Source organism: Schistocerca cancellata, chromosome 8 (assembly GCF_023864275.1).
Source record: "Schistocerca cancellata isolate TAMUIC-IGC-003103 chromosome 8, iqSchCanc2.1, whole genome shotgun sequence".
Taxonomy (NCBI): domain Eukaryota; kingdom Metazoa; phylum Arthropoda; class Insecta; order Orthoptera; family Acrididae; genus Schistocerca; species Schistocerca cancellata.
The window spans coordinates 344,806,176-344,824,522 of NC_064633.1; the positions used below are offsets into that span (position 1 = coordinate 344,806,176).

At 43.6% G+C, this 18,347-nt stretch overlaps 1 protein-coding gene across 11 annotated transcripts in view; it reads left to right on the plus strand.

Moving 5' to 3' along the window:
• LOC126094569 (protein kinase C and casein kinase substrate in neurons protein 1-like) overlaps positions 1-18,347 on the plus strand; it is a 550,603-nt gene that overhangs the window by 425,630 nt on the left and 106,626 nt on the right. For 2 of the 11 annotated variants that reach the window (XM_049909026.1, XM_049909034.1), the window contains exon 1: positions 14,793-14,907. The exons of 8 other annotated variants lie outside the window; for them this stretch is intronic. In XM_049909026.1, the coding sequence (XP_049764983.1) occupies positions 14,794-14,907 (114 nt within the window). In that variant the 5' untranslated portion in view covers position 14,793. Of the gene's footprint in view, positions 1-14,792; positions 14,908-15,082; positions 15,170-18,347 lie in introns of those variants that run through there. One more of the 11 variants, XM_049909031.1, reaches the window with a different exon arrangement.

Here is an 18,347-nt window from a genome sequence, read left to right on the forward strand (position 1 = left end):
AGAAGCTGGTTGTAAGTACCATTGGGCAGACAATGTGTGTCTTAGCAACGAGTGGAAGCAGTTGTCAAATCGTGACGTCAAATAAAGACGAAATGACGCAGGCTGCTCGAAAGATAGCGGTGGCCATATAGTGAAATTTAACAATGTAATTGTTATAATATTAGAAACGAATTTTCGCCAGATAATACAGGGTGTTTCAAAATGAATATACGCGTTTTAAGGCTTTGTAGCATTTATTACATTTAAATTAAAATTATAAATAGTACATCAAATGAAAGAGCAACTATAACAGTTTTTCTTAAAAGTGTTCAGTGTGAGCATCATCGTCACACACAGAGTCGATAGGCGAGTTTTTCCAAAACCTTGATCACTATATCTGTAGTAATTGTTTCTGAAGTCGGATAGATCACCTGGTAGCGGAGGCATATACATATCACCCTTTATGAACCCCAGAGGCAAAAATCGCATGGGGCCAGATCGTGTGTGAACATGAAGATCATATAAAACGAGCTCTGACATCCAGCGGTCGGCTACAACGTCGTTTAACCAGTCGCGTGCTCAGTTATGCCAGTGAGATGGAGCACCATTTTGCTGCCGAGAATCACCCGTTACAGTTGCTTCACCCAAAAAGTCGAGAGGAGTCTCCTTAAAACTGTACCATCTCGTGGGGATTTGCTTACCCCTAGATACACAAATTACGTATGTTCACATTTCCATTTAGGTGAAATGTCTATTCACCACTGAAGACAACACGATCCAGAAAATCTTCATCGCATGCAGCAAAATTTCGTTTGCGTAATTGGCAAGTAAGCCGTAGTATGTAGGCTTTAGAGCTTGTAACAACTGCGAACGACGAGGACGAACTGATTTCTTGGGACTAGGCGTGATAGACTCTCACTCGTTCAAGATGTTTTTATTTATTCTTGGTCGTTCCATACTTTTCCTTTTGCGCACGGGTATACAAACAAATCTGTTTGAGTTGCTCTTTCATTTGATGTGTTATTTATAAGTTGAATGTAATAAATACTACAAAGCCTTAGAATCAGTATATTCATTTTGAAAAACCCTGTATATTCTCGAATTGACAGTGCAGTTTGAGAGACGTATGCATCCTTCGATCTGTGACTCGTCTGAATAACTAGTTGAACTGGTCGATAAATGTCGCGGTACTTGGAAACTAAATCATATTCGTTGGATTTGTCACGCACAATGAAACTTCAGTTTCAACATGAAGATAGACCTAACCTATGCTATAAACTATTCTGACACCTTAACTTTCATTCCAAAAAATTTTTTAAGAATCTCGATGCTGTGGCGACGGTACTTTAAGTCGACTCAGAATAACCCGCGAAAAATTATTGATTTCAGTTTCGCACCCATAACTGGTTCCTGAAACTATTTCCCAATAAATTGACGCGCGTCAGCGTATATGTTCCACAGGAAAAGCTTCCTGACTGGCGCTGTTTTAGACTGTAGATTTACCGCAATCGGAGGGACCTTTGCTGAAAAAGTTGTTAGTCGGTTAACAACTGTAGGAAGTGATTCTGGAAGCGTTCAGTGACGAAAGTGATGGAGGAAAAGTATGTAAGATTCACACGACAGAATGGATGGAGGAGGCACTGTGAATAAAATTAAAAACGCAAAGTCGCGCTAATCCAGTGGCTCGGATTTTCAGATCGTGGCGGATAGCATTCAGCGTCACATTAACCTGCACAAGTTGTTCGGATTTGTAAAGAGGCCCCGAGATGACAACACCATTTATAGCTAGGGAGAATTCGATGAAACAGACAGCTGGACGAGGACCAATTTCCAATCTGGTACAAGGCAAGCAGCGGTTTCGCATGAAGCAGAATAGCACACTCGCCGGTGAACTTTCCGTCTGGTAAGCCAGGTTTTACGGGCTCCGGTCCTCTCTCTCAGAGGAACCACAAAGTGATGTAAATGTGCTACGGTAAAATTAAAAGTAGGTGAAGGGACCATTGATTATTTTAGTGAAAGTAGAGACGCGATGTCAAAATCATCTCTGTAGTGTTACTAGCAGCTGTAAATGGAAAGGTCAACAGTGCTAAATGAGGCGGGTGAGTACTGAAGGACCATACGGCACTATGGAAAATAGTTACACGTTAAATGATTTGTATGAACACAGCATTACGAAAAAAATTAGAACACCGCTGTTTGGCAGTGGCGTTGATGTTATTGTATAGTTCTCGTGAGCGCAATGTTAAAACAATGTAGTGTTTAATAGAAAGAAAACTGGAGGTGACTTGCACAGAGAACATACGCAAAACATATAAGGGACAAAATGTAATCACATCGCGAAATTGAATCAGGAAGACGCTGGTCGGAAGGTTTGTTTGGGTTGAGAAGGAAGAAAAATTGTTAAACGCCGCCTTGCAAATGACAAAGTGGCAGCTCATACAACTTACGAAAGAAGATCTTAAAGATTTGTATTCAGGTAGGCACAAACAAAAATGTTGCTCTCCTACTAGTTCATGCTTAAATACAATGTTCTTGTAATACTGAAAGAAATAAGAGGTCAATAGAAGAGAGCACATCTGTGCCGAAACATACCTCAAAGAACAATTGAAAATATTTTCTAAACAAGAGTAGAGTAGAACTAAGAGACTCATTAATATGATTATTAATGAGAATTACTTTGGTTAAGACACAACGTTTTGGTAGCCTTGGTGAAAGTGTTTCTAAAATTGTCGTGGCAGTGCACAGCACAATCTTGTAATTACGAGAAAGATCTTAGTCACTGTCGTATTGAATTAATCTTTCATGGTGATGAAAGATTCCTGAAACTAATACAACCTATAGAATTTCTCAGTTTAGCTAATCATCAGGTATAAGAAGTTCCAGCTTTAAATACCGAAGTTACGGTTCACTCTCTTATTATTAAAAACAGATAGTATACTATGTCTTATTTTTACCTAGCACTGTTGCTTTGTGGACGTATTTCCATGGAAAGCCAGTACCTGTTTTTTTAGTGCTCTTGTCTGCAATTCTCTTTTCCCATCTTCAACCACCATTTACCATGCCAGTCTGGCCATCGTGGACTCCTCTTGTCTCGCTAACGTTCTCGTATCAGCTCCTAGGTCAGGGCCGGCCAAACGCTGCACAGTGTGCAGACGTGCGGAAGTGCTGCACATGTGCGCACGTGTGCGACAGAGACATCTGTTATGAGACATGTGTCCTAAATGAACGGCGGCGGCTCCACTTCCCTGTTTATGTGGTACAAGCAAGAGCGCAACATACCCAGTCTCGTTTACTCCTGGTAACCGTAATATTAACAGAGAAGTACTGAGAAATGGCAGGTACTGTGAAAAAGCAAAGGACGGGAGATCTACGTTCTCAGTCGTTTAAAAATGACTGGGAACTGCAATTCTTTTTTGTAGCCGTTGGTGAAAACTCAGTGTTTGCTATGCCGCTGAATAATAGGCGGCCAGCGTAAGTTTTCAATTGAAAGACACTACAATATATATCACAAAGACGAGTGTATTGTACTCAAGAGTGAAGAATGGCAAGCAAAATTAAATGTCCTTAAGAAAATGGATGAGACACATCAACTCGATTATAATTTCTCATGACCAGTGATAAACGTGTTTGGATTTATTCCTTTCATAATTAAAAAGTATTGTTTCCTTACTGTGCATTAGTGCCTCATTCTGCTCCATGTTACGTTATTATCAGGAAAGTTGGTCATTAAACCGATTGTTTCAATGTATACTTACATTTAGGGTTTTTTTTAATGTGTGAAGGGCTACGCTCAGCTGAAGTCGATAAAACGTGACATTCATCTAATTGTCGGTTATTATGCAGATTTCAGACGGAGTTGATGAAATATGTAGGAATAATGGTATTGAAATAACAGGTGATCGTCGAGAGGTCTGCGGTTATCATTCTGTTCAGAGGTCAGTGAGACAGAAATTATGTAGGTGTAACTGAGGGCACCGAGAATTAGTTATAGGAAACCTTGCATTAGTTTAATGTTATTTGAAATCATGAATAAGGTTCGTTGGAAGTCGCTAAGTGCTCTCTTTCTTAAATACTAGATCAAAAACATTACTCGTATTTACGTGCCGTCAGTCAAGCTGCCTTAATAAAAACCCACAGTTGTTAACTGTATTACTTGTCTTACAGGGTTAAACTGTTAATATAAAAGTAGACGTCTCAATGATTGGACTGTGACAGTATTTTAAATGTTTAATACGCGAAATACCTTCCCATGGTTGGCTTGCAAGCTGTGGAAAGAGCACTAGAATCCGCCGGTACAGAGTATCCCAGCAAGTGGATAAAGCGACATCTGTGGGTAGAAACATGCACTACATGAACGCTGACGGCTGCGGCCTGCACGCTGTGACCCGGAAGTTGCACATGTGCAGGAGCACCGCACGCGTGCAGAATTTCTGGCCGGCCCTGTCCGAGGTGGACGCTGTCGCTCCCTTCTCTCTGGGTAGAGTGTACATCCTGCGAAAGGTAGGGAACATGAATTTGATAGAACGCTTACTAGACTGGTTTTGTTTCTGTGCTTAAAGTGTAGGAGACAGGTATCCGCGGCGCACTAGGGCCTTTAAGCGCGGAGTTTCTGAGTTGGTTGCGAGCCTGCGGCATTGGCAGCCGCGTGCTGACTTGCAGATTCCATATGACTGCGCCCTCCCCCGGCACACAATGCCCGCGGGGCGTTCACCTTGGCCCTGGTGGCCGCGCCGTTGGCACACGTCCGCTCCGTGGCCGGCCCGCCGGACCACCCGAGCAGTAATGCGCTCGCACACCGGGCTCAAAGCAACAAGTCAATAGACGTGGCATTGTTTACACACAACTGCCAATGCTTTTATTATCTCGCCTAACGGAACACCCGTTTTTGTTGCTGTCGTCTTCAGTCCTGAGACTGGTTTGATGCAGCTCTCCATGCTACTCTATTCTGTGCAAGTTTCTTCATCTCCCAGTACCTACTGCAACCTACATCCTTCTGAATCTGCTTAGTGTATTCATCTCTTCGTCTCCCTCTACGATTTTTACCCTCCACGCTGCCCTCCAATGCTAAATTGGTGATCCCTTGATGCCACAGAACATGTCCTACCAGCCGGTCCCTTCTTCTTATCAAGTTGTTCCACAAACTCCTCTTCTCTCCAATTCTATTAAATACCTCCTCATTAGTTACATGATCTACCCATCTAATCTTCAGCATTCTTCTGTAGCACCATATTACGAAATCTTGTATTCTCTTCTTGTCTAAAGTATTTATCGTCCACGTTTCACTTCCATAAATGGCTACACTCCATGCAAATACTTTCAGAAACGACTTCCTGACACTTAAATCTATACTTGATGTTAACAAATTCCTCCTCTCCAGAAACGCTTTCCTTGCCATTGCCAGTCTACATTTTATATCCTCTCTACTTCGACCGTCATCAGTTATTTTGCTCCCCAAATAGCAGAACTCCTTTACTACTTTAAGTGTCTCATTTCCTTATCTAATTCCATCAGCATCACCCGAGTTAATTTGCCTACATTCTATTATCCTCGTTTTGCTTTTGTTGATGTTCATCTTAAAACATCCTTTCAAGACACTGTCCATTCCGTTCAACTGCTCTTCCAAGTCCTTTGCTGTCTCTGACAGAAGTACAATGTCATCGGCGAACCTCAAAGTTTTTACTTCTTCTCCATGGATTTTAATACCTACTCCGAATTTTTCTTTTGTTTCCTTTACTGCTTGCTCAATATACAGATTGAATAACATCGGGGAGAGGCTATAACCCTGTCTCACTCCCTTCCCAACCACTGGTTCCCTTTCATGCCCCTCGACTCTTATAACTGCCATCTGGTTTCTGTACAAATTGTAAATAGCCTTTCGCTGCCTGTATTTTACCCCTGCCACCTTTAGAATTTGAAAGAGAGTATTCCAGTCAAGCATTCATCGAAAGAAAATATTTCACAGTATGGTTAATACTCATTGCTTCGATATCTCAAAACGTAAATAAGAAACTGTGCATTTTTTACGGAGCGACGTCGATGACAGAGATTTTAACAGCAGAACCATGACTATAACGGCTCCTCCCTCATGTGTGTATCCCAGCTGAGGAAGACACCAGGCCGGCCGGTGTGGCCGAGCGGTTCTAGGCGCTTCAGTCTGGAACCGCGCGACCGCTACGGTCGCAGGTTCGAATCCTGCCTCGGGCATGGATGGGTGTGATGTCCTTAGGTTAGTTAGGTTTAAGTAGTTCTAAGTTCTAGGGGACTGATGACCTCAGATGTTAAATCCCATAGTGCAGCGTAACAACAATCTCCAGAGGGTGGACAGCGATACCCACAGTCACAGCGAAAATAGTGACCTGAAGGAGGAAGCTGAGATGTGACAGTAAATAAGCATAAGGTGCTGGCAATATAGCCAAGAAATCACCAAATGCTGTACATGGATGGGCACCTAAAGTAGTTAATACATAGGATTAGTAATAAGTAGAATAAGAAACATTACTTCTCTGCTAATAACCATTTGTGTGTGTGTGTGTGTGTGTGTGTGTGTGTGTGTGAGAGTGAGAGAGTGAGAGAGAGAGAGAGAGAGAGAGAGAGAGAGAGTGAGAGTGGCGGTCAACGGCTCGAAGAAACCATTCCGAGGTATTCACCGTCAGTCACATTCGGTGATGGGACTAACAAATCTCTCCTCTATCCTATCATTTTTTATATTCTTCTTAAAAAATAACAATTTTATTTATATGTCAACCTTAAATTATTGTTATTTTGAAAAGTATCATTCTTTGTAAATGTTGTAGATAAAAGAAAAGAAAACCTGTTTTAAACATCAGGTAACATGTCTACAATTTGGCAATAAATAAGTAAATAGTGCTCAGAGCCATTTAAACAATTTGTAATTCCCGTCTTGCGGCCATAACCACATCGGAAACCTTTTCACATGAACCACCTGATACAAATGACATCCCCGCCAAAACTCTGCCCTTTTATACCTTGCATACGCGATACTAGCGCCATCCGTATATGTGCATATCACTATCCTGTGACTTTTGTCGCCTCTATGTAGTGTAAAATACCTAGTATAGTCCGTAGATTTGTAAATACCTTTTATGTACCCTATTTCGGCTAATGAAAGATAGGGGGAAGACCTTCTGATTCTCCCTGGTACACCTAAAAATTGCCATACCTTTACCGGTTTCAGTCGTGACTCATTGATAAATAGTAGTAATTGGATACTAGAAGTGGCTATTCTGTGGCTGTGAAAAGAGCCTACGTCGGAGGCACGTGTGTCAAAAAAGCTTGCGTCGCAACAGTGACGGTGGAGCTGCGAATGTGACGGAGGGGGTGTCGGCAGGTAGCGAGCAGGCGGCGCGTCCCGGGTTCAAGGACGCCCGCTGCGCGCCGCCTCCCGGAATGTCGGCCCGGCGCACCGCCGACACGCACGGCGGCGACCGCGGCCGCAGCCGCAGCCGCCTAATGCCGCTCCCGGCCTCTTTCTTCACCTTCTCCTCCTCCTCTTCTAACGGTTCTCGTCCAATCTCGGCGCGAGTTTTTTTCCGCGCTGTCCGATGGTTCGGGTCGATGCTTCTCCAGACCGAGTAAAATATCTGTACGGGTGACCGCAGCAGGCGGCGCGTTTCTTCTTCGCCGCAGTTTTCTTATTCGTGGTTAATATGTGGTTACGCCTACAGTATAAACATGTACAAGAGTTCAAAAACTAAGAGGCGAAAACACAGAAAAAGGGTCATCATACTACGAATTGTGCAGAGTGAACTGTTCATTAATACACAGTGAACTCTGATTCGGAAAACCGGTTTTCCGTCATTTGAACAGGTTTTCCTATCGTGAAGTGGAACACTATCGTTCTATACCGGACATCATTCGCGTGCAGGCGGTAAACAAGATCCGATCGGTCTTGAAATGGAAACCATAGTGAAAAAAAAAGTGTTTTATTTTCAAAAGTTTGCTACGTCTTCCAGCTGCTTCTCTACATACTCGCCGCTCCGATACAGACATTTGTTATAGCTTTGTACCAACTGCTCAACACCTTCGTCATAGAAGGCAGCCGCCTGCGCTTATCGCTACTTATCTAGGCTGGTCTGCTGTTCGTTGGCCGGCCGAAGTGGCCGTGCGGTTAAAGGCGCTGCAGTCTGGAACCGCAAGACGGATACGGTTGCAGGTTCGAATCCTGCCTCGGGCATGGGTGTTTGTGACGTACTTAGGTTAGTTAGGTTTAACTAGTTCTAAGTTCTAGGGGACTAATGACCTCAGAAGTTGAGTCCCATAGTGCTCAGAACCATTTGAACCATTTTTTTTGCTGTTCGTTGTCTGTCCCGAACAGTTGTCTAACAGCCAGCGGTTCAAGTGAGTAGAGGTGAACGTAAGAGGGGGAGGGGGGCTAGTCCAGCCTGTATTCTGGGTGATCAACTTCCCATCGAAAATGTTACAGTGACGTCGTCATTGTGTCTGCTGTGGATTGCCATGAAAGAGAAAATGCATGACAGGTACGTTATGTGAGGTTGCGTGAAATCAGGCGGAACCTCGCAGCGGGCATACACGCTTGATAGGAGACATTGTTGTTTGAGTCTTCACGTGGTCACTGAGTGCTCAGAGATGAAATGAGGAACATTGCGCTATCTACGGGCAAAGCTTCATCGGATTTCCCCTGTCGTTTCCATTTCGCAACCCATCGGACCTTACTTTCCGAATAGCCCTCGTATATTTGACATGTGCGTACACAAAAAAGCTGCCCGTAAACCCCCGGATCGATTTCAGCCGGACTTAGTACAGACAAACTACTTACTATCTGGAAAGAAATACTGTGGAGGTAAGATCTAGCAACTTTCTGTTATGGTTGGGGTGAGAAACTGGAGGCAGGAGAAGATGGATGGAAATAGGGAGAGAGGAGATGGACAGTTTGGGGGGGGGGGGGAGATAGACACATACAGGGGAGGAGGAAACGGACAGCAGAGAGGGGAAGGGGGAAATGGGCAGAAAGTGAAATAAGAGGTGGACAGAGTGTGGGGAAGGAGTAAATGAAGAGATGGGTTGATAGAAAATTGAAATACACACATAACCGGGCAATGCCTGCTACTCAGCGAATAATAATAATAATAACATACATGACTTAAAGGTTTCTAGCTGAAATGGCTTGGCAGCTACAGAAAACTAAATGTAATCTAATGACTGAATAGTTACATGTCCAGTGTATAACAACTGTAGTGAGACTATTTGGGCAAACACAACTATACATGTATGAAGCTGTATTTTGCTAGTAAGCGAACCCTGTTAATCAAATGGTTCAAATGCCTCTAAGCACTATGGGATTTGACATCCGATGTCATCAGTCTCCTAGACTTAGAAGACCTAAAACCTAACGAACCTAAGGACATCACACACATCCATGCCCGAGGCAGCAGCGCGGTTCCGGACTGAAGCGCCTAGAACCGCTCGACTAAAGCGGCCGGCCCCTGTTAATCCTGTCGACCTGGGGTATCAGAACACACCATTGTACATGAATGACGAATTTCTTAAAAATACGGTTTGGGCATTGCTGATAATTTTCGTAGTTTCGGCATGAGCTGTTTACCTATACCACGTAATTTCCGTCATAGATGCGCTTTCGCTGATGAGATGGCCCAGTGGGGAGATGCAGCCACCTGCTACAGCAGGCATTACCGGCCGCGGGTGCGACCTTGGAGAGCAGAGAAAGCCGGGACGCTGATGTCCCTGCGAGGCCGGGTCAACGGTGATGACCCGCGCCATGGGAAAGCCGCCCTCCTCTCTCCTTATCTCCCAGTGGTCCTGTTGCAGCGAACCTGATTCACCTCTGACTCCATTTAACAACGTTAAAAGTCTGCACGTTTGCGCATTTTTAACAGCTCCTAGAAAATAAAATTCATCGTACATGTGGACACATAGTAAGTGAACAGACTTGTGGTACAGCAAACTTTCACTTCAAAAGAACTGTCAGTGTTCGTCCGCCCCGTGCGTCGTATATTTTCCAAAAATACGGCCAATCCTTACCAAGATTTCGAGGCTAACTCCGAAAGTTTCAGATAACGATGAAAGTTTCCGCTTTTGTTATTATTATTTATACTTGAAACTTGCAAAATATTCTAATCCGGTGCGTCTTCACACTAACTCTGGTGTTTCCCTGACTGGTCTAGATTCGGTGTCGTGCCGGACAACCATCGCGTTTGCATATCAGGACAATATTCGAAACGGAAAAGTGTCACATTTGAATGCGAAACATGCCTACAGCCAGATGACAGACTACTCGTGTGGGCATTCGAACCTTATGACTCTTCGGAGTTAAGTAGGCACAGCCGCTAACCTCCCGTCATCTGTTGGTACCACTGATTATAGTTTCCTTTTCATGGACGGCAGTGTTCGTTCCTACAAGGGTCACTTGATGCACGAAACGTAACAAGGAGAGTAGTTCACCAAGCGCTCTGGATTTGAATATCATGACACGTGCCTGGGTGTTGCTTGCAGTTCTACGTGGAGGCATTCGTAGGAACGTGACGTATTTTTCTTGTGGATGTATCGTACTCCTCGCATATTTTACTTCAAATATTTTGTTCTTATATTGCTAAATGTGGAAAGCAAATGGAAACTTTTGTACCAAACTGAGGTGTAACAATATTAGTTTTACGTAGGACATCACAGACCTTTTAAATGGCATAGTGCTGATAGCTTGCAAGAAAAGCTCGTTTACTTTCGTTACAACAGCACCGCCTCAATTCTAAAGGCCGACCGGTGTGGCCGTGCGGTTCTAGGCGCTTCAGTTTGGAACTGCGTGACCGCTACGGTCGCAGGTTCGAATCCTGCCTCGGGCATGGATGTGTGTGATGTCGTTAGGTTGGTTAGGTTTAAGTAGTTCTAAGTTCTAGGGGACTGATCAGCTCAGATGTTTAGTCCCATAGTGCTCAGAGCCATTTGAACCATTTTTTTTTTTTTCAATTCTAAACCAGTTATGGGTACAGGAATGTGAAAAGCTTCGTTTAGGCTGTTGAGGAAGTCTGGGGAAAAAGGAATACTATTAACAGAAGATAGCTTGACAACTCTCGTTTTACTGATGACGATTTGATTTTCCCAGTTAATATAGATATAACACAATAACAGAGTTCAATGAGCAAGTTTGAAAGTAGGCTTGAAAATCGTTTTAGAAACACTTAAAATATTGTACAATAAACACATGAACAAAATCGCAAATAGACAATGACGATCTAGAAGCGATTTATGGATTGGTATTTAGCGCAGCTGAACAGAATGACTGGATGTGTAGTGAAACAAATAATTAGAACTTTAAGTAAATTTTCAATACTGTTTGCAGTTAATTACGACCGTGATGAAAACGAAATTGAGGTGGGCACAATGCGTAGCCAGGAAGATGGATGGTAGAGGGTCCGCCGAAACTCTGTTGCAGAAGAAACACATGAAAAAGACTGCAACGTCGGTCTGATAAATGATGTATAGGGATATTAGGACACCTGCAGGAGCAACTTGGTTGTGTATGGGCTGAGTTCAGAATTCATATAGAATCCTGGAAATCTTTGTGCAATAACGGATGATGATGATGATGATGATGATGATGATGATGATGATGATGATGATGATACATTTGCGTGGAAGAAGGCTCATGATGGTGGGGCGATGTGCAGTATCAAGGGTCAGACTTTCCAGCGTCATTATGTCTAATCCGTCTATAGCGTGTATTTCGGGATGCGTAAAAAAACGTTAGGCGTTGATTTCACTTCACTTCGAGGTTTACCAGTGACAGTGTAATTCTGTCAGAGCCAGCAAAGAACTTTGAATAACAGCTGAATGGAATGGCAAGTGCCTTGGAAAAGAGTTTATAAGATGAACATCAACAATAGTAAAGCAAGGGTGATGCAATTTAGTAGAATCATATCAGCCGACGCTAAAAGGAATTAGGTTACAAAATGAAACACGAAAAGTAGTACATGAGTTTTGCTTTTTGGGCATTAAGGTAACTGATGTTAGCCGAAGCAGAGAGAGATGAAATGGAGACTGGCTATAGCACGAGAAACATTTCTGAAAAAGAGGAATATGTTTATTTTTAATGCAAATTTGTATATTAAGAAGTCATTTATAGAGGTATTTGTGTTGTATTCCTCGTCTGCGCAGAACCATGTACAAGAAAGAAATGCTCGGATTAAAAAAGAGTGTAAGATAGGGATGTAGTCTTTCGCTCCTACTGGTCAGTCTACACAGCAATGACGGAAATAAAAGAGAGGTTCAAGAGTAGATTAAAATTCTGGGCGAAAGAACTTCAGTGATAAGTCACTGATGACATTGGTATCCTCAGTGAAATTGGGGGATAATTACATGATGCGTTGAATGGAATGAATAGTCTAATGAGTACAGAATATGGATTGAGAGTAATCCGGAAAAAGGCAAAGGTAATGAGACGTAGTAGAAATGAGAACAGAGAGAAACCTACCAGAATTGAGAATCGCGAGGTAGACGAAGTTAAGGAATTCTGTTACCTAGGCATCAAAATAACCTATGATGGACGGAGCAAGGAGGACATAAAATGGAGACTAGCACTGGCAAAAACGATTCCTAGCCAAGAGAAGTCTACTAGTGTCAAACATAAGCCTTAATTTGAGCAAGAATGTATTCTATAAATTTCGTTGCTCTACGTTAATTATTTTTTTGGTGCTGCATTTTTTACGTTAGTGTATTATGTACAGAGGATACAATGAACATTGTATTTATGTTTACCTGCATCTTTATCTGTTTCCTTTTTAGGAATCATATTTCCTTTCCAGTTAGTATGCATCCAACTCAGACCATGTTTTGTTTTATCACAATTCTGTTCCACAATTCAGACCGTCGTTGCTTGCTTGTAAATTCATGTACATTCTCTCCCAACACGTCTGACAGTTCCATCACCGAAGCCATTTTGAAATCTCACAGCTGTTTACTGCATCTCACTGTAGTTTAGCCATCACGCCTCAAATTCTTTCGTGCAGTATAGAGGGACCTGTCTCTGTGACAAGTCCACTTTCTGCGCGAAACGAATTTTCAGCACCGGTGTAGACGTCAACGCTTCCCATTTTAGAACCACCAGGTGTGGAATCGTGTGAAAAGAACAAACACAGTAATAACTCATATACTCAAAAAAAAAAAAAGTTTTTCATCTCAACGCCTCAGTTGCTATTGTGAGATTAAAAGGTTGGCGCAGGATGCGGGTTAGATCAAACCGGTCAGAAGACCGTTGTTGTTGTGGTCTTCAGTCCAGAGGCTGGTTTGATGCGGCTCTCCGTGCTACTCAACCCTGTGCAAGCCTGTTCATCTCCGAGTAACTACTGCAACTTACATCCTTCTTAATCTGCTTAATGTCTTCATCTCTTGGTCTCTCTGAACGATTTTTACCCACCACGCTTCCGTCCAATACTAAATTGGTTATCCCGTGATGCCCCAGAACGTGTCCAATGAACCGATCCTCTCATAAATTCTACTTAGTACCTCCTCACTAGTTACGTGATATACCCATCTAATCTCCAGCATTCTTCTGTAGGAGCAGTTTTCGCACGCTTCTATTCTCCTCTTGTCTAAACTATGTATCGTTCATGTTTCACTGCCATATATGGCTACATTCCATACAAATACTTTCAGGAAAGACTTCCTGATACTTAAATCTGTACTCAATGTTAACAAATTCCTCTTCTCCAGAAACGCTTTTCTTGCCATAGCCAGTCTACATTTTATATCCTCTCTACTTCGACCATCATCAGTTATTTTGCTTCCCAAATACCAAAACTCATCTACTACTTTGTGTCTCATTTCCTAAACTAATTCCCTCAGAATCACCAGATTTAATTAGACTACATTCCATTATCCTCGTTTTGCCTTTGTTGATGTTTATCTTGAAACATCCTTTCAAGACACTGTCCATTCCAGTCAGCTGTTCTTTCATGTCCTTTGCTGTATCTGACAGAATTACAATGTCTTCCACAGACCTCTAAGTTCTTATTTCTTCTCCATGGATTTTCTTTCGCACTCCAAATTTTTCTTTTGTTTCCTTTACTGCTTGATCAATATACAGATTGAATAACATCGGAGATAGGCTGCAACCCTGTCTCATTCTCTTCTCAACCACTGCCCGCGACTCTTTATAACTGCCATCAGGTTTCCGTACAAATTGTAAATAGCCTTTCGCTCCCTGTATTTTACCCCTGCCAACTTCAGAATTTGATACAGTATTCCAGTCAACATTGTTAAAAGCTTTCTGTAAGTCGATAAACGCTAGAAACGTAGCTTTGCCGTTCCTCAATCTACGTTCTAAGATGAGTCGTAGTGTCAGTATTGCCTCGCGTGTTCCAGCATTTCCACGGAATCCAAACTGATCTACCCTCGAGGTCGGCTTCTACCAGTTAAAAAAAAAAAATGGTCGCGCGGTTCCAGACTGTAGCGCCTAGAACCGCTCGGCCACCCCGGCCGGCAGTTTTTTCTTTTTTTTTCATTCGTTGGCAAAGAACTCGTGTTATGACACAGAAAAGTAGCTGAAACACAAATATCGTGCGTAGTATTGAAAAAGAAAGCAGATACGTGTATGGCGATCTGTTTTTCTCCACTTTGCCGGACGATCCGGTTGGGGCGCTGGAGAGCCAGGCGAGGCGGTCTCGTGAAGCGCGCCCTCGTGTGTGGAGCGGCGGAATGGGAGTGGGTGGGGGAAGACAGACGGAGCGCCTGCTGGGCGCAGTATGTAGGCCGAGGATCGGAGGAGAGGTAACTCGCTTAACGCAAACAGCATTAGCCGGCGGCGGCGGCAGTCGCTGCGCGGACATGACGGTGGCTGGTGGTGTTGCCGGTGTTGGTGCTAGCGGCGACAGCCAGGCGCCCGCCTCGTCCCGACTCATGGGCTCGCTGCGCCGCTTCTCCACCTCCTCGCGCCACTCCGTAAGTCCAGCAGCTGCCACGCCCGCGTCCTGGCGCCATCGCAGCACGCGTGCCGCAATGGGCCCCGACACAGTGTTTAGGAGATGCCTTACGTTGCGTGTGAAAAGTCCCCAAACAGGTGACGCAGACGGGCGTACCGTCCGTTCCTGCTTGTGCGTGATGGTTGCGACAGTGATTTGTGGTGGTTTGAATGTGCGCTCACGAGCGAGGACGTCAGAGTAAGGACCGTAACATTCGTTGCCTTCTGTCTGCCTATAATGCGGTAAGTATTGCAGTTTTCTACGGGGAGTTGGTGCGAATATCGCACAGCTGTTATATGTGATCCCATCACATCACTCGACTCCGTCTTAAAGACCATATCGCACGCCCCGCTACAATCGAGAAGACACCTACGTCTACACTCTGGCAGAAGATACTTCTTGGTCCCAGAATGAATTTTTCGCTCCGTGGAGTGTGTCATGGTGTTTGGAAAGTAGGACACAGACAGCGACAGAAGTGAAGCTGCGGGGATAGGACGTGGGTCGTGTCTGGATAGATCAGTCCGCAAAAGGCAAGGTTTTGGGTTCGAACCCTGCCGGGAAATTCTAGGTAACTTGTTACTGTCCTACGCGCTAGTGTTTGTCTGCTCCATTCACAGAAGAATCGTGGGATTATTTATGAAATGCCTTCGTACCACCCCTTATGTTTTCTTCTACTTCTTAAAGGTTCTTGCGTAATATACAAAGGGATCGAGACTCCGCTCTGATTACCCGTTCTTCGAATTTAATAAATTAGGGCTTCTCGAGGTTATTAGAACTAGAAAATACGTTCAGACAGTTTTCTGCTAGGCCGAATTTCCTGCCTTGTCGCGAACCGTCTCAAATTATTACTGTCGCTGAACCGTCTCAAATTATTACTGTCGCTGATGCTTCCTATTATTACTTCCGTACACTGTTGCCAGATTCCTCGCTGGCTATGCGGGACTAGCACCATCGAGCGGAAAAATTTGGAGAGGAACGTGGCTTCCCCTGCCACAATGTACCAGCTGAGTTAAATTCACCGAAATTGAATGAAATGCCGTATTGTCGACGTGATTTATGAATGTGTGTGTCAGATTTGAAATTGTCTCGGCATTTTCAATGAGTCGCAAGTTAAGCGTTACTGAACGATTTACACTATTGTTTAATGTTTTCACAACTTCATTAATTTCGCCTCGGTTCATTTCACTCTAGTTAATTTAATTCGACTTGCTCCAGTACTGCAGTATCTAAATTGACAGATTCGTGAAACAAGACGTGCATCACACTCTCCCGCAAGCGAAATGAGCCTGTGACATTTCAAGCTCCTCGTTTTTTAATACGTTATTTTTGTTCTCTAATCTTGTACCGATTCCATACACTTCACTAGTATTCCAGTATAAGTCATACAAGTTTTTTTAAACGAGCTCTGACGTGGACAAATCAGTGATTTCCCAGTTTCCTGGCAATGAGGCGAAGCCCGCCAGGTGTTTTCTCTTTCAGTGAGCCTGTGATCTTTCTACTTCATATCCCACATTTTTAAATTATTTGACACGCTTCATTTGTGATTCAGTAAGCCCAAAGGCAAAAGGTGTGAAGTGTCGTTTGTCGTTCCTTAAACAATTATTGTACATAGTCGCTAATCCTTGAACCAGGTTACAATTTAGTTAAGTTTTGCCTATAAAGCTTCCTCATAGGTGGAAATCATCAGTTCCGAGGAGTCTAAAATTGCTACTCATATTATTAGCTAAGTCGCTAATAAATAACATGAAGAATGTTACCCGTCAGTTGTCGAAACTTCACTGCGACCAGTAACACATTTACTTGCAGCATTACGTGCTGCCTCCTGGCTGCGAAGAAGTCTGCGAAAGCGCAAACGGTGCTATATATCACGTATCGGTGTCGGTGGAGTTCTCAGTCTGGAAGTTCTAAAAAATGTATGCATAGCAAATGTAGGCAAATTCGAACTATCACGATCTGTGTTTCGTAACCCATGCTGTTTCCCACGTAGAAACTAGTTATATCTCAGCTAGGTCAGTTCTTCGAAAATAACGTGCTTTACTATTGTGCTACAGTTATAATCATTCCTACTGCCATCTTCGTACTTGAGTGTGACATATTAGCCACTTGCTGTGACCAGGTTTTCATTTCCACGTAGAGTCAGAAGTACGGCGTGACTTGACGCATCAGCGGCCATACCAGGCGTTGTTGTTGTTGTTGGTGGTGGTGGTGGTGGTGGTGGTGGTGGTGGTGGTGGTGGTGGTCTTCAGTAAAGACAGGTGTGCTGCAGCTGTCTGCACGTTAATATATCCCCCGCAAGTATCTTCATCCCCCAGATAAACTGCTCCATTTGAACTGTAGTCATGCTTGGGTCTTCCGCTGCAATTCTTACTCCCTGCCCTTCCCTTTGTAACAAAATTCTTTGCTGCCTCAGTATGGTTAATTCAGTTGAGGTCAGCGGCAAAACGGAATCGTGGGGTCATAAGGTCTGATGTGGTTCTTGTCGCAGGTGCTACTTCCTGTAAGACGTTGGTTTCGTCTTTACGAAAGTATTGCGGACGTGTTTTCGTCTGTTACGCATCCTTGTTCCTCCTGCAAATGTTTCAGTCTAGATTTGAACGAAAGTTCATTTTCAAATTTCGAGCTAAGAAGAAAGATAAAGTGAATTCCAATGTTGGCCTGTATTTCCAGTCACAGATGGTTTCGACAGCTGCAGTTGTGGCAACCGAGAGAAGTGCACGCGATATGTGCGTTATTCGAATGTATGATGCTCATTAACTGGTTGGCTTGTTTTTTAGTGTCAGTGGAACAATCTTCGGAAGGGAAAACGCTGCAGTTATGAGAAAGCAACCTACCCGCATGCTGCTGTGGTTTTAAGTTCTCTCTCGTGTAAAGGTGAATCCCGTTGACAAGGAAGCACGGTCCCAAGTGACCCATGCGACATCTCTACAGACATATAGGGGACCTCCCGAGTGAGTTTTGGAGGGAGAGAGGGCATTTTTCTGTCTGTGAAATGCGATAGTGAAACTGGAGTAGGCTAGTTTCGCCGTATGCGGGCTTTGACCTTGAGTGTTGGATTTCGCGTGTGACTCCGGACGCAGGCACGCTGGCCACTGAGTAAAGTCCCGAGTTTCGTTGCACTGTGTTAAGTGTTTAGGCTACAGAATAGTTCTAGTGGTTGGTTTCAGTGCCGTATGCAGCGCCGTAAACGGGAAATCACAAAATTTCATGGATTTTACAGTTTACTCTGCCTTCGGCTTTAAAGGCTACCCTTAATTTTGAGGCGATTATCTTAATTTATTTTTTATTTTTCATCGTGTTCCTTGCTTGAGTACCTATTGACAAGAGTTTTTAGGTGCGCGGATGAAATCTGTTTGTATTCGGATAACATATTATCTTGTTAGTGAGAATAACTGAACTCGTTGCCTATCTTTTTCTTTACGG